This window comes from Podarcis bocagei (genome assembly GCF_964188305.1).
Source record: "Podarcis bocagei genome assembly, chromosome: 3".
Classification (NCBI taxonomy): Eukaryota; Metazoa; Chordata; class Lepidosauria; order Squamata; family Lacertidae; genus Podarcis; species Podarcis bocagei.
The window spans coordinates 2675273-2689624 of record NC_138127.1 but is presented as its reverse complement, the minus strand read 5'-3'; the positions used below and the strand labels follow the sequence as shown (position 1 = coordinate 2689624).

At 40.2% G+C, this 14352-nt stretch overlaps 2 protein-coding genes and 1 long non-coding RNA gene across 6 annotated transcripts in view; 2 read left to right on the top strand and 1 right to left on the bottom strand.

Annotated features, from left to right (window-relative positions):
- The window catches only part of SMC6 (structural maintenance of chromosomes 6), a 34026-nt gene extending 20305 nt beyond the window's left edge, over window positions 1-13721 (top strand). For 2 of the 3 annotated variants that reach the window (XM_081189011.1, XM_081189010.1), the window contains exons 18-27: window positions 78-213; window positions 988-1068; window positions 2458-2628; window positions 3459-3596; window positions 5037-5182; window positions 5653-5778; window positions 6146-6251; window positions 9582-9734; window positions 10368-10465; window positions 12043-13721. In XM_081189011.1, coding sequence (XP_081045137.1) covers window positions 78-213; window positions 988-1068; window positions 2458-2628; window positions 3459-3596; window positions 5037-5182; window positions 5653-5778; window positions 6146-6251; window positions 9582-9734; window positions 10368-10465; window positions 12043-12154 — 1267 coding nt within the window. In that variant the 3' untranslated portion in view covers window positions 12155-13721. Of the gene's footprint in view, window positions 1-77; window positions 214-987; window positions 1069-2457; window positions 2629-3458; window positions 3597-5036; window positions 5183-5652; window positions 5779-6145; window positions 6252-8151; window positions 8976-9581; window positions 9735-10367; window positions 10466-12042 lie in introns of those variants that run through there. The other variant, XM_081189012.1, reaches the window with a different exon arrangement.
- LOC308584511 overlaps window positions 1-14352 on the top strand; it is a 158734-nt gene that overhangs the window by 47865 nt on the left and 96517 nt on the right. The gene's annotated exons all lie outside the window — the stretch shown is intronic.
- The window catches only part of GEN1 (GEN1 Holliday junction 5' flap endonuclease), a 90315-nt gene that overhangs the window by 45054 nt on the left and 30909 nt on the right, over window positions 1-14352 (bottom strand). The window lies entirely within an intron of this gene.

The following is a 14352-nucleotide window of genomic DNA, read 5'->3' as shown; positions in this document are numbered from 1 at the left end:
AAACAAATCGGAATTCTTGTGCTCTGCTGTTTTAGAATTTCTGTGTACATTTGTTAACAATACTTTGTTTCTTTAAGTCACTTGGAAAAAGAAGTTGGAAACAAAAAAAACCATCTGTCAGTATTTCAACAACGTATACGTTCTACTGAGAATTCTATAAGAGAAAATGAACATTTCCTTAAAACTCATCGTTGCGACCAAGAACAATTAAAAGTAAGAGATACGTAGGAAGAAGCTCCCATATTGGATAATTATTCTTAATTGTTGTTAATGTTTGATGTTGACATGCAGGAGCTTTTTAGAATATGAGTAATCCTTGTTTTTCCTAATTTCATGGCATTCATTGTTTCAAAAGCATTGTTTCAAAAGTGTGCTGCTGTTGCGAAATACCTAGCATTGCGTGGCACACCAGTATAGGGAAAACAAATGCTTTTGTAAATTTTAATTGGCAATGGGCTTTTAAACAGTATTTAGGGTTGTGTCTTCACGGTTCAAAAGAACCCTTGGGTTCAACAAACATCCACTGAGTGCTCTACAAAATTTTACAAGTGCTCACCTTTGGCATGAGTTATCTATGCCTCTTAAATATTTTGTAGCTGTTAAATTGCTTTTCTGCTCGTGTTTACGAAGTCGTTTACTTGGAGGTAGCGAGTGAAATCGGATTGGATTTCAGCTAGCTAAAGTAGAAGCGGGTGAGCCCTTCCAACTGCTGGAGCTGCTGTGCAGTGGAAAGCCAGTATAATGCCTCCTAGAGCTTACCTGCACATTTTGCTTCATAACTTTTTCTTGGAGGGACTAGAGACAATTTTAAAACAATGAAGCTCAGAATCAGGGGGGGGGCTTCTGCCAGGGGGTACCGTTGATGGGCTTTGTGGGTCCTGGGATGGCAAGCTCTGTAGTAAGGGTATATTGGGTTGTAGCTTAAATGTCTGTATTAAATCCAGTGTGATTCCCCCCCAATACCGTTTATTTTTATTGTCATTGCAGATAAAAGTGAATAAAATAAAGCTAAAAATTATGGAGCTCGAGAACGTGGAGGAACAGCAGTCAGTCATCATCTCTACATTAGTAAGAATTGCTCACTTTCTACCTTTCTAAGTATTTATATATCATAGAGGTGTTTGTGCTAGTGGCAGAGAGCATATTTTGTTATACATCAATAAGAATTCTAAGGATTCAACTTATTTCTTTTTTTTTTAAGATGAGCAAGAAATGGGTTAATTTAAAGTGGTTATAATTCAACCAAAGAGGGGTGCTGGGTAGCTTAAAGACTAACAGCTTTGTTGTAGCCACAATAAACCTACTAGTGTTTAAGACTCTAGTAGTATAATCCTATGCATAGTTAAAAGCTCCCATTTCTGAGCCAGTGCAGACACACGGGCAGGAGAAGAGTGAGCTTTTTCTTTTGAGGAACTCCTCACTTATTGAACAGGAGTCTCAGTTAAAAGTTTCTTAACAGGGGCTCATCTCCTCCCTCTTCCATTTGGGGCTTGGTTTCATCGGTATGCTGATGCTGCCCATCTGCTTCTCTATAACATCTAAATCAATTATGATCTTGGACCAGCATGGCTGGATGCAGAGGTGGGCTGGATGAGGGCCAATAAACTGAAGCTAAATCCTAGTAAGGCAGAGTCCCTGTAGGTAAGTGATTCTTAGATCTGGGAAACTGGTGAACAGCCTCTCCTGTATAGGATTGCCCTCCCCATGAAGGAACAGGTACTTGTCAGAAGGTGCTCCTGTATCCATTGTTGTAACTGGAGGCTCAGGTAGCTGTAGTGATTAGGAGTGTCTTTCTCCAACTTCTGCTGGTTTCCTAGCTATCATCATTCCTGGACAGGGGGTATCTTGGTCATAGGGAACTGTGTATTAGTAACCCTTAGACTGGATTACTGCAGAGTGCGGTGTTATTATGGTGGTTCAGAAGCAACAACTAAGGCAGAACACAGTGTCAAGATTTGAGGTTTTGTTGTTAAACTGTAAAGCAATTTAGGACCAGCTTACCTGAGAGAGCTCCTCCTCTCATATACAAATGTCTACTTACCAACATTGCCAGGTGAGGTTCTCACAGCCATCAGAAATGCAACATGGAGCAACATGGGAGAGAGCTTTTATAGTGATAGCAAATACCATGTGTGAAATAGTCTCTCCTCATGCATCTGGCATGCATCAATAACTCCCTCCCCCCGGTCACATGCTAAAAACATATTAGTTCACACAGGCATTCTATGGCCTTTGTTTTTACTACTGCCTAAATAGATACTGTATTGCTCAAATTCCTTGTAATGTATTTTTATACTGTTTCGCTGCTTTGTAATCTTATCTCAGGGTTTTGCTTTGAATGTTTTAAAATACAAAATGATTTATAAGTGTCCTTAAACAAATTAAATAGATTGGGGCCCATTTTCATTATTAGTAATTGAAATTAGTTTAACCGTAACCTGGAAATATTTCTAACAGGAAGAAGAAGCTCAAGATAACAAGAGGAAGATGGAAACTGTGGAGGAGCATATGCATCAGCAGAAAAAGAAAATGGAAGATGCGAAATGTATTCTAAAAGAGGCAGAACAAAAATTTGAAGCGATTAGAAACAAAATCCATCAAGTAGAAGAAGAAGCTGGCCCAGTCCGGGTAAAAAACCACTAATATATTCATTTTAAAAATCCTGTGGAGAATCTGCAGACACTGGGTTACATCAAGTGGTGTTGCTCAGCCCAATAGTAAGGGTTCCTTCAGCAGAATGGGAAAGGAAGCAATTTTCAGCATTTCCTCTCCCCCCCCCCCCTGCTGTGCAACCCCTCTAAATCTCCATTGGGCTGAGATTTGTGGGGACAGCACGGGGGACTACAGAGGGAGGGGGTGTCAGTGAAAATTGCTTCTTTCCTCATTCCATATCAGGTACACAATTACCATCAGCTGAGTAACACTTGGATACGTGTGACAAATGCATAGCATCGGACTCAAGGAATTTTAACAAAAAATGAATAGAAAAACATGGCTACATTTTTCAATTGAGATTAAAGAGATGGCATTTCTAGAAGTTGTGAAGCTGTAAAAATACTCCACAGAATCAAAATATATGAAATACATTTCTTATCAAATCTAAACAATTTACTGCTTTAACACCATAATATGCACCACATATAACATTTTCTTTCTGACTCCTGTCTAATCTACGCACTAAACTAAGTTGATACCAAACTGGTATCATCTGATTTATTTTGACTTTATGTATGATACTGAAAACAATTGTTCTTAACTGATAATAATTATCTTACAATTATAATTAGCTACAAAATAAGTACGATAATATAGTTTTGTTTATATGTTATCCAGTTTCACTATACTTTGCCATATTACGTACACAAGTATGCTGTCTTAAACTGACGTTGATAAATTAACACTTTGTACGCCACTTTCATATTAAAACTAGTTTACATTTCATGTTGATTTGTTAACAGGATGGACTGCATGAGGTGGATGAAGAACTGGAACGAAGTAAAAGCCATTTGCGGCATTATGAGGAAAAAGAAAAATCCCATTTAGACACTATAAAAACTCATAAAAATGATCTAGCTACAAAAGAGAAAGAATTAATGGTGTGTATTTAGTTTAATCTGATTTAAACCTTTCCTTGTTTTTTGCTAGTGAAATAAATGTTGAAAATATTTGTTACATTCTCTTATGCACCCTTTCATTTGCTCATCTCTATATTTCTATGGAGCTAATTTTATTAGAATAAAAGGTAAAGGGACCCCTGACCATTAGGTCCAGTCGTGACCGACTGTGGGGTTGTGGCGCTCATCTCGCTTTTTATTAGCCGAGGGAGCCAGCGTACAGCTTCCGGGTCATGTGGCCAGCATGACTAAGCCGCTTCTGGCGAACCAGAGCAGCACATGGAAACACCGTTTACCTTCCCGCTGGAGCAGTACCTATTTATCTACTTGCACTTTGATGTGCTTTCGAACTGCTAGGTTGGCAGGAGCAGGGACCGAACAACAGGAGCTCACCCTGTCGTGGGGATTCAAACCGCCAACCTTCTGATCGGCAAGTCCTAGGCTCTGTGGTTTAACCCACAGCGTCACCCGCGTCCCTCTTTAATTAGAATAGGCTAATGAAACATTGCACACGGGATGTGTTTTGCAGAATACATTTCCTGCATGCTCTCTATTCATTTTCCCTTTCAAATGTCAGGTTTGTGGCTCCCTGAGTGTTTCAGCGTTGGCCTTCGGTCCCCACTGATGCAAGTAGAGATGCGGTCAGTCAGTTGCTAGGCAGTGTTTTGCATTGGCGGAATGGAGTTGCTGGCTGCTGGAGCTAGTTGTTTTTCAGTTAGGTGTGCTATGAAATGGAGCATTGGTCTGCTGATTATTGCTATCACAGAGGTTCTGATGCCTTTGTGTTGAAACAGCCATGTCCTTTTCTCCACTGCAGTCTCTGGGGCTAACAACTTTTTGAGGGCTTTCTTCAGCCTGCACTGGTGACAACAGAATCTGGGGGGGGGGGGGGGGGAGATTAGCTTGATTGCTGTGTCAGAAAGGAAGAGAGAAAGAGAGAATAAGATTCTGGTCTCAGTGGTGACATATAATACCTTATACACCAGGCACACCCAACTCCCAGGAGACTGCGATCTACTCCCAGTATAAAAAAAAACTGGCAGTGATCTATCCATTGTCATTAGAGGGGGGACACCAAAGTTGTTGGGGTTTTTTTTTAGGGGGGGAAGGCCAAGTTTGTTGTTTTCTGAAAGCTAATGTGGCCCTCAAGAAAGGGAAGGTCTGGGATATTCTCTACAAGGTTACATTGATTGCTGATACACAGCATGCAAAGCATTTTGAACACTGCAAAACATCATGTAAAATGTTGGGTATCATTTCCTATTATACTAGAGAGATCTACACATTTTTTTTAAAAAGTGGAAGGAAAAAGCCCCATTTGCTTGTCATATTAAAATGGAGGGGGGATTTTATTAGCCCTGCTTCTAAGCAAAATACACAGAGTTTAAATCTCTTTTTTGTTGTTGCATTTTAACACTTTAGGAAATGATTGCAAAGGCTTCAGAAATCCATCCCGAGCGAATAGAAGTAAATAGAACATATAAGAGTCTTGATGCAGAAATAAACCGCTTAAAAGAAAAGATCAATTCAGAAAGAAAACGTACTGGAGATAGAGAAGAAATAATCAGGTAAATGTAATGGTTCCTTTGGGTGTTCTTTTTGAGGTGGGATATGCTTCCAGCTCTTTCCTTAAGACCTAATCCCGTTTTAGAGCCATGCAAGCAAACGCCTAACCAATTTTCTGACGGTAATAGCACTTTTTCTGATGACTTTTTAATTCTTCTTTCTGTTGTGAATCTACCAACAATCAATGTTATTGGTGTGCACAGATTCCACCATTATGAGAGGAACTGGGCAGGCCTCTGCCCAATTTGAGGCAAGTTTCCCCTTTCTAGCAGGCCCCTTGCATCCCATGCCACATTGTTCAGAAGAGACCCTCACAGCCTCCCCTAGAAAAGTTTGGTGGGACATAGGTGCCTGCCGCATGGGGAAGGAAGAGGTCAGATTTTCTTGTGAATTTTGTTAATTTAACTTAGCATCCAAGCCACAGTCTTCAAGTAATTGATCCTTGTTTCGGATACATTTTATTGACCTGCAGAGAGCTTCAGGAAGCGAAAGAAAAATATCAGACTGCAGAGTGTGAAGTCAAGAATTTGAAGAAATTTATTAAACTGTTGGACGAGGTGATGGTTGAGAGATATAAAAGATACCTGAAGTTTAGAAGGTTGGTGTGATGTTATACATTTACTGACATACCCGGGGGGGGGGGGGACCGGACGGACGGACGGTGTTAATAGATGTTGAAAAGAACCAGAGTAGCAAAACTAGAATCCCAAGTTACAGTTTTCCTCTTGGTACTTGAACACCACCTGTTGTTCAGGAATGGTTGCAACCGGTGAGCTAGCCAGAGCTGGAAGAAAGCAATTTATACCTGGGCTTCTAGTGACAGTGCTGAATTCAGGAGCATGCTTGGGTATCTCTCTCTCTCTCTCTCTCTCTCTCTCTGTGTGTGTGTGTGTGTATATATGTATATATATATATATATATATATATATAAAATATCTATATTTTTTCATTTCTTCAATCTAAAGGTTCCTTACAGTGCGATGCAAATACTACTTCAACTGCTTGTTAAGTCAGCGATCGTACTCTGGAAAAATTGAGTTTGACCACAAGAATGAAAAGCTTTCAATTACTGTAAGTCATTTTGCATTTCCTTATTAATTGCTGTGTGCTATTTGATAGTTGGTCAAAGGCTTATCTCATCAGCGGCTCATATAAGTTACTTACCAGCCAATATTTTGAAACCACTTTCTTGGTTTAGGGGAGGAAGGTTGACCGTTTAATCCCAGTTTTTACAAAATACTGTTTAAAATAACACTGTTGTTCTTGGATCACAGATCTTAAAAGGGGGGAAACCTTAAAAGCGGGGAAGAGTAGGGAAAGTGACTTAATAATTATGTAACCCAAAAGGCAGAAATTTAGAAGAATCACAGACCTATTTGCATTGGAGCCCTTAATTCACAGAATTCTGTGTCCAAAGGTCAAACATTTTCTATATTTTTGCCCTCATCCATTTACAACAGGACTTCGTATGTCATCTTTTGTCTATTTCCCTACTTTTAAATTTGAGTTTGCTCAAATCACTCAACAGAAAATTTCTCAGTAGTTATCAAAAAAATATAGTCATATACAGTGCTATTTTTCTAGAAAAAGAGGTGCTGGAACTCACCATGAGCGCCTTCCTTGTTCTCTTAAAAAGGCAATGGTGCCCACCTGAGAGGTGCCGGAACTGAGTTCTGGATGGAAAAAAGCCCTGGTCATGACATGTGACATTCTGTGCATACACTGGATAGCCTCCATATCTAAGCTGGCTTTCTATCTACATATCTGTTACTGTTTGAGTTATTTTACTTGGGAGCTCAGCCTCCTTGCCCCGCTGCCAAACACACTCAGCTGCTGAGGACTTTCCAGAAACATTTCCACAATTGCATAGTTTTGTGTGCTGTCCCAGCCCTACAAGCAAGACACTCTATATCAGGCATAGGCAAACTGGCCCTCTAGATGTTTGGGACTACATTTCCCATCATCCCTAGCTAACAGGACCAGTGGTCAAGGATGATGGGAATTGTAGTCCCCAGACATCTGGAGGGCTGAGTTTGCCTATGCCCGCTCTATATAGTTTAACATGCATATATCTCTGGTTCCACACAAAGCTAATGGAAATTCCTTGTAAAGCTATCTTGGGCACTGTAGCATAGTTCCCCCTCAGAAGTATTACAGGGAGGAAATATGTTTGTTCTTTTCAGGCACATTTCTCAAATGTATAGACGGTATATACTATTTATATTTTAAGTGTTTTATATTGGTTAGCTTAGTCCGATCAAAATCAACAAGGCAAAAATAAGCTGCTCTGCTGCGACTCTTATGCCAAGCTTAAACATATTTTAAAGGCAGTGGCTTGTGCGTTATTTTATCTTCATTAACATTTTTTACCTAATGATTTCCATTAGTCTGTCATGCAGCTGAATGTAGCTTGAATTGATCATGGTGTATTTATAGATAAATACAGTGGTGTCACTTGACAGGGAAAATAGTTGTGACAGTTATAACCTCAAGGTGTCCTCATAATTCCAAGAAAGACTGGCTATACTGAATTAATTTTACAGAAGAGAGGCTGAAAATGGCATGTATTTCACTTTCTTAGCATGTTTGTATTTCATTGTTGTTTAATCCTTAGCACAGCATCATTTTTCTGTGGTTGCCCAGTGCTACAAGTTTGGATCCAATTTATGAAGCATTGTCAATGAAAACTGGTTTATTTTTGTGGACTTGTAACAGTATTGGCCTATTACTAGCTTGCTTAGTTACTGCAACTACTGCATGTTTGTTTCATGAAGAGTCTTTTCGTTTTAAGCTGCGCTGAAATTAGGTCTGAATACTCTGTTTACACAAATTCTTTAATTGAACTTATTGCTTCAGATTGATTTGGTATTGCTGGCTATTAGTAGTTTTTTTCACAGTGGGGGAGGCTTCCATGAGATAGGTTGTGATCAGTGATTCACTTTTTCTGGAAATGTTTTCTGTGTAAATTAAGGTAATTTTCTGACGCCGTACAACAGGTATGGTGAATCTTTGGCCCTCCAGGTGTTGCTGAACTATTAGCCCCTGTTACAGGTAGGTAGCCATGTTGGTCTTCCGTAGTTGAAACAAAATAATAAATAAATAAAAAATCCTTCGAGAAGCACCTTAGAAACCAACTAAGTTAGTTACTGGTGTGAGCTTTCATGTGCATGCACACTTCTTCAGATATCATTAGCCCCAGTAAGCATGGCCAATAGCCAGGGATTATGAGAGTTGTAGCAACATCTGGAGATCCTCACACTTGCTGTAAAGAGGAAGATCTAATTTTATATATATTTAGTACATCTCACTGTTTGGCTGGTAATGTATCACAAAGTTGAAAACCAGGTGTTGCTGAGCCCTAGTCACTAAACATTGATGCATGCAGTTTCCACACCAGCAGAGCACTCGATCCTGTCAAGTTTTCTTCTTCATATTGCTGCTAAGTATTGACAGGAAGAGATAAACCTCCGTGTCCCATAACATACTGAACCACTGAGAGTTCCTGTCCGGAATAAATGGGTGGTGAAGAAGGATGTGACTGGAAGCATCCACCAAGACCGATAAGATGTAGGAAAAATCACTGTGTTCCTGGTGTACTTGCAGACTTCAGCTTTCTCTACCTCTTGAGAAGGGGACGCGGGTGGCACTGTGGGTTAAACCACGGAGCCTAGGACTTGCCGATCAGAAGGTCGGCGGTTCGAATCCCTGTGACGGGGTGAGCTCCCGTTGCTCGTTCCCGGCTCCTGCCAACCTAGCAGTTCGAAAGCACGTCAAACTGCAAGTAGATAAATAGGTACTGCTCCGGTGGGAAGGTAAACAGCGTTTCCGTGTGCTGCTCTGGTTCGCCAGAAGCAGCTTAGTCATGCTGGCCACATGACTTGGAAGCTGTACACCGGCTCCCCTAGCCAATAAAGCGAGATGAGCGCCACAACCCCAGAGTCGGTCACTACTGCACCTAATGATCTGGGGTCCCTTTACCTTTACCTCTTGAGAAAGAGTCCAATACCTCAACAGATGAATTTATTCTTTCCATAAAACAGGGTTGGAGCTTAAAGCCCTGCTAGATTTGCATAGTGTACTTAGAAAGCTCTTGATAACTCAGTTAACTGGCTCTTCAACCCTTTGCTCATGAGTTTCCAGCTGACACAACTTTCCCCAGTAGTCAGCATCCAGCCAGCATGCTGACTTCCTTTTTAGAAGAAGCTTCTAGAAGTTCCGATTCCCAAAACAAATGAGAGGAAGTCACCCATTGCAGAATGCCATCCTTTTCACAAACAGAACCTTCATGGTAAAGTGTTTTGTTTTGTTTTTTACTTTGCATAAGTATACACTAATATTAGGGAACTCTTTTTTCTTTAGTTAACTTTCTTTTCAGTTACACCTTTCTTTATTTATTTGAAGGTCCAGCCTGGGGAGGGAAACAAGGCTGCTTTAGATGACATGAAATCTTTATCTGGAGGTGAACGTTCCTTTTCAACAGTTTGTTTCATCCTTTCTCTGTGGTCTATTGCTGAATCTCCTTTCAGATGCTTGGACGAATTTGATGTCTTTATGGTACAGTTGGCTGAGTTTACTTCTTCAGATACTCATTAGACAGATCTTCATAGCTGTTAATCAGTTATCAGTTTTTATTAGGAACATGAAAGAGAATGTATTGCGTTTCTTTTTCTTGTGATTTTAGGTGCATAATATTCCCTTAATAGTTCAGTATCTTATATCTAATTCTTTTTGCAAAAAAAGAATCCTTAAACTGAGCATTTTAAGCATAAATTGAAAAATAAAATGATGAAATGTTCACGTTGCTCTCTTTGAGAGATTTATCAGAGGAAAAGACTAGCCCTGATGCAATTCGAAATGGGGAGTAATTCCAAGAAGAAAGCTGTTTTAAGGATGGCGGGTTTCTTCATTATTGCATATTAGTCTCACAGAAACACTGGGGATAGATTAAGTTGTGACAGTGACTTGTCCATGGCGATCTAGTTTGCTTCATGGCTGAGTGGATCTTTGAACCAAGGTGCCCAACACTTTAAATTAATTTATCTGTGAAATGGGTGATATTGGAATTGGTTTCAAAACCATCATGATTTTACTGTCTGGACCCTGGTTTAAGAGACAACATTGTATTATTAAATTTGAATAAAATGTATGTATTAAAATATATTGATACATTGCGATTTTTGTTTTTAGGACATGGTTAACAGGCGAATTGCAATGGATATGATGCTTAAGATGGCAGATTCTCAACGTTACCGGCAGTTTGTTTTGCTCACCCCACAGAATATGAGGTGATCTGCTTTTCATATTCAGTATCTATTAAGGTTCTTGAGTTTTTAGAATGTCGGTGGCAGTCATTTTTATATTCACTGTTTGGATTTTTAATAAGTCTTCCCTTCTCCCCATCCCGACCCATTTTTCTGCCTTGCTACTTCAACAAAGTCAAATACACATTTCTGGTTCATTTAAATTTGCATCTCAAAGGCTCATTGGATGAGCTGTGTTGTCAACAGGAATACTAAAACTTAAATGAAAAGATAGAAAACAGCTACATTGATACTTTAGAAACTTCTATGATGGAAATAGCTTTAATCAGAAAATATAAGGAACCTAAAAGACAAGACTATAGAAAAATGAGGCATAAAATCAGATGCATATGTAAATAAAAAAGTGGCGGTGAATTGCAACATTCCCTGAAGCTTCCATCAGCTGTGTAAATTTTAAAGAGAAATACCCAGCAGCTTTGAGAGTTCAGAGAATATGACAGATTGTCTGTTGGTTGAGCTGCTGACACCTGGTGGGTGCAACTTCTCCTGTTTGGAGCTGGTCTGGACTCTTTCCCCTAAACAGGAAACCAAACTCTCCTCTTTCTCCCTTCTGCTTCCAAAATGTACCTTGCTTAGCAGCAGGAGTAAGGAGGTTCACTGGGTTTCCAGGGTGCTCATCAGAAGCTAGCTAGTACTCAAGCCCCCGTTTCTGAATTTCTTCTCCCAAACAAGGCCATTGCATCAGAGGCCGCAGGAATTAATGAGGACCCTTTTCTCCCCACCATTATGTCTGGGAGGGAGCCAAAAACTATTATCCAGCCTTATTGCAAGATCACAGGAAATAACCTAATTGTGATATCTAAGGCTTCTGCAGTAAACCAGTGTAGGTGCTAAACTCTCCGGAACAGAAACATTGGTATTCGTTTCTCCTTAATGGTGGATGGAGGAGTGGGGTGGACCACTTAAGATCCGCTGGATAAATTCGTCTGAAACAAATACCGTCAAGGGCTCTAACCAGAGCAAATTTCTGCTTCTTCAGTGGATAAGGCATCATATTGCAATCAGCATATGCTCAGCTGAGCTGCCTCTGTCTGCTCTCCCACTGTTAGGAACTCTCCATTCCATGGGGCTGGCAATCCCTTTTTGGGTTACAAAATCAGCTGGCTCTTCTGGGTGGCCACCTCCCTAGAGACTGCGCTCTACTCATGGAGTTAAAGACTGGCAATGTTCTACCCCCTTTTGGGGTTCAGGTCTAATTTGTTGAGCTTTTTTAAGGAAGGAGGAAAGACCCTTTTTTGTGGTGCAGGGCAAAAATGTTGAGGTTTTTTTTTAGGAGTGCCAAGCTTGTTGAGCTTCTTTGGGGGGAGCCAGTGATCTACCAGTAGGTCACGATCTACTTGTTTGGCCTGCCTGTTAGAACTTGTAATGCTACCCATATAGAGGAGCAGCAAATTACCAAGCGCTGCCTCTATCTAAAGTATCTCTCACAGGTGTTTGTCTTCATCAAATGGCATATTCAAAACTAAGAATTTCCATGATACAAGTGAAAGAATCATGCTTGACTGCGCTGCTATTAACTTGCCCTTATGTTTTGTATTTAGCACCTTGCCCACGAGTCGTCTCATTCGAATCCTTCGAATGCAAGACCCCGAGAGGGGACAGAACAAGTTGACTTTCCGTCATAGAGGTGATGAAGATGAGGATGAAGAATGAGTGCCTTAATCATGTACATTGCTCTTTATCAGCTTGCTTTATGTTACATTTGTAGGAATTTAAGATCTCAGTTCAGCGTGTGCTCATGCCCTGCTGAAATCAATGAGACTCGTACCTTTAACTATGTCCGTAAGATGCATTTGTGAACTTGTGCCTTTTGTTCTTACTGCAGCTTGCAAAACTCAGCATCAAAACTAAAGTTTATACTTGGGAGCATCAAAAAGCATTTTGGCGATGGAAATGCTGCAATATACATGCCATCTCTTGTACATCTGGCTCCTCCGCATTGCAGTTACTTTTTGGTTAGAATAGAAATAGATTACTTGGGGAACGACAGGCATGGTACTATTATTTTTGCTCTTTTTTACAAAATAAAAGTTTGAGAGCGAGTGCGGTGTGAACGCCTTGTATATTTTTCCTGGCACTAAGGAGTGTTCCCTGTTGCTATTAGACGGTACCGTCTGTGTTGTGGAGATCCCACAATACTGATTTTAAACACAATTGGGACCAGCAGGACATGATAAGCGTAAGGTGGTCAGGGGTGGCTACCTCTGTAATTTTGTGTGGCACTGTGAAACACGCCCCTCCCCCCAAATAGCAGATTTGTGATTGATGCCCCCAGCACTCTCAAAATTCAGAATGTCCAGAGAGGTTGGCTTGGCAACTTCTGGATTAGATAGCTTCTTGAACACAGAAGAACTGAATGTTTTGTCCAATTTCTAGTTCAGTTGCCTTAATCATCAAATTTTGCAGCATAGATTCCTTAAGAAACGCTATTCTTGTGGGCTTCATAAAACAATACATTTTATGAATATTTCACCCGTGTCTAAAATTTTCATTACTGAAAAAAAGATAGTGTCTTGATGCTATCAAATTCATTTTTTGCTTTAAGGAAAGCTGATCTTAATTTCTCACTTCTATCCTTGATGAAATTTATAATCTGGTGTTCTCTGCCCTACCCCCACAAAAGTTTTGCACTACTTATAAAAACAGGATTTTTAGCTTAAAAACCAGTTTTGAGGAGGATTGTATATCTTAAAAGTCTCAAAATTGACAACATTATATGTTTAACAGATTCTGGGAGAAGAAATGGGGGCAAGCAGGTCACCAGATCTCGATGGGTTGTCAGCCGAGTATTATAAAATTTAGCTGTGTTTAAGACTGATTGATAGAAGAATTCCTAAATCATGAAAGCTCATCTGTCCTCTGAGTGATGTTATGGCATTTAATTTAGTCACAAATAATCTGGAAGCAAGTGAGCAGCAGGGTGGCCCAGTTTGCAGAAAGCAACCAATTATTCAGGATGCTAAGAATCCAAGCAGATTGCCAGAAGCTCTGAGCTGACCTAAAGCACAAATTTTATGCTGGGGATTAAGAAAGGAATGGGACAAAACTGCCAGTATAATTTGCTTTTGTATAAATCCACATCTGGAATAAAGTGCAGCTCTGACCACATGGATATCGCCTGTCACAGCTAAATGAAAGCTTTTTGTAAACCGCTTTGTTAAAAAAAAGCAAAACTCAGTCGAGTGGTGTATAAATTTTATGAAAAAAATAACTAAACAAATCAGGATTGGCGATGGGAGTTGTATTCCAACAGCATATGGAGGGCTGCTGTTTTCTTTGTGTAATGTGATGGTGGCAATGTTTCTGCTGGGTGATGTGAGAGGATGATGATGGCTGAACATGTTGCTAAAGGCTGTGATGACACTTCAAAAATAGGTTGTGGTGAAGCGCCGAGACTCTAGCTGCATGGGAACTTGAATGTGTTAGGGGCTTTGTACAATCTGTCAACTTAAAATCCAGTCTCTCTCCTAAGCCCTTTGATGTTTTTGTGGCTCAGGGATAACTGCTACTTCATATGAACCAGCTGTTCAATCAAAAAGTTTCCTCCCTGGTGCGCCACTTTTGAGTTTTCCAGAAAAACTTGCTTTATTGACACATGCTCCTGCTAATTTCCACAATAAAGCAGCAAAAGTCCCCCTTTGCTGCTTTAGGCAGAATCTTCCTCAACCTGATTTCTGTTCCTTTCTGCCAGGATAAGGCTCCAAATGCATGAAGGTTGGCAGTATTTTCGCCAAGACAGTACGGGCAAGTGGCATTTGTTGTAATAGCAAACGTTTGAGTCTATTGAAGGTTGTGTTTGTTCGCTGATTATTCTGACTTTTTTCCTTCATGGCGTGATTTATTCCCATGGC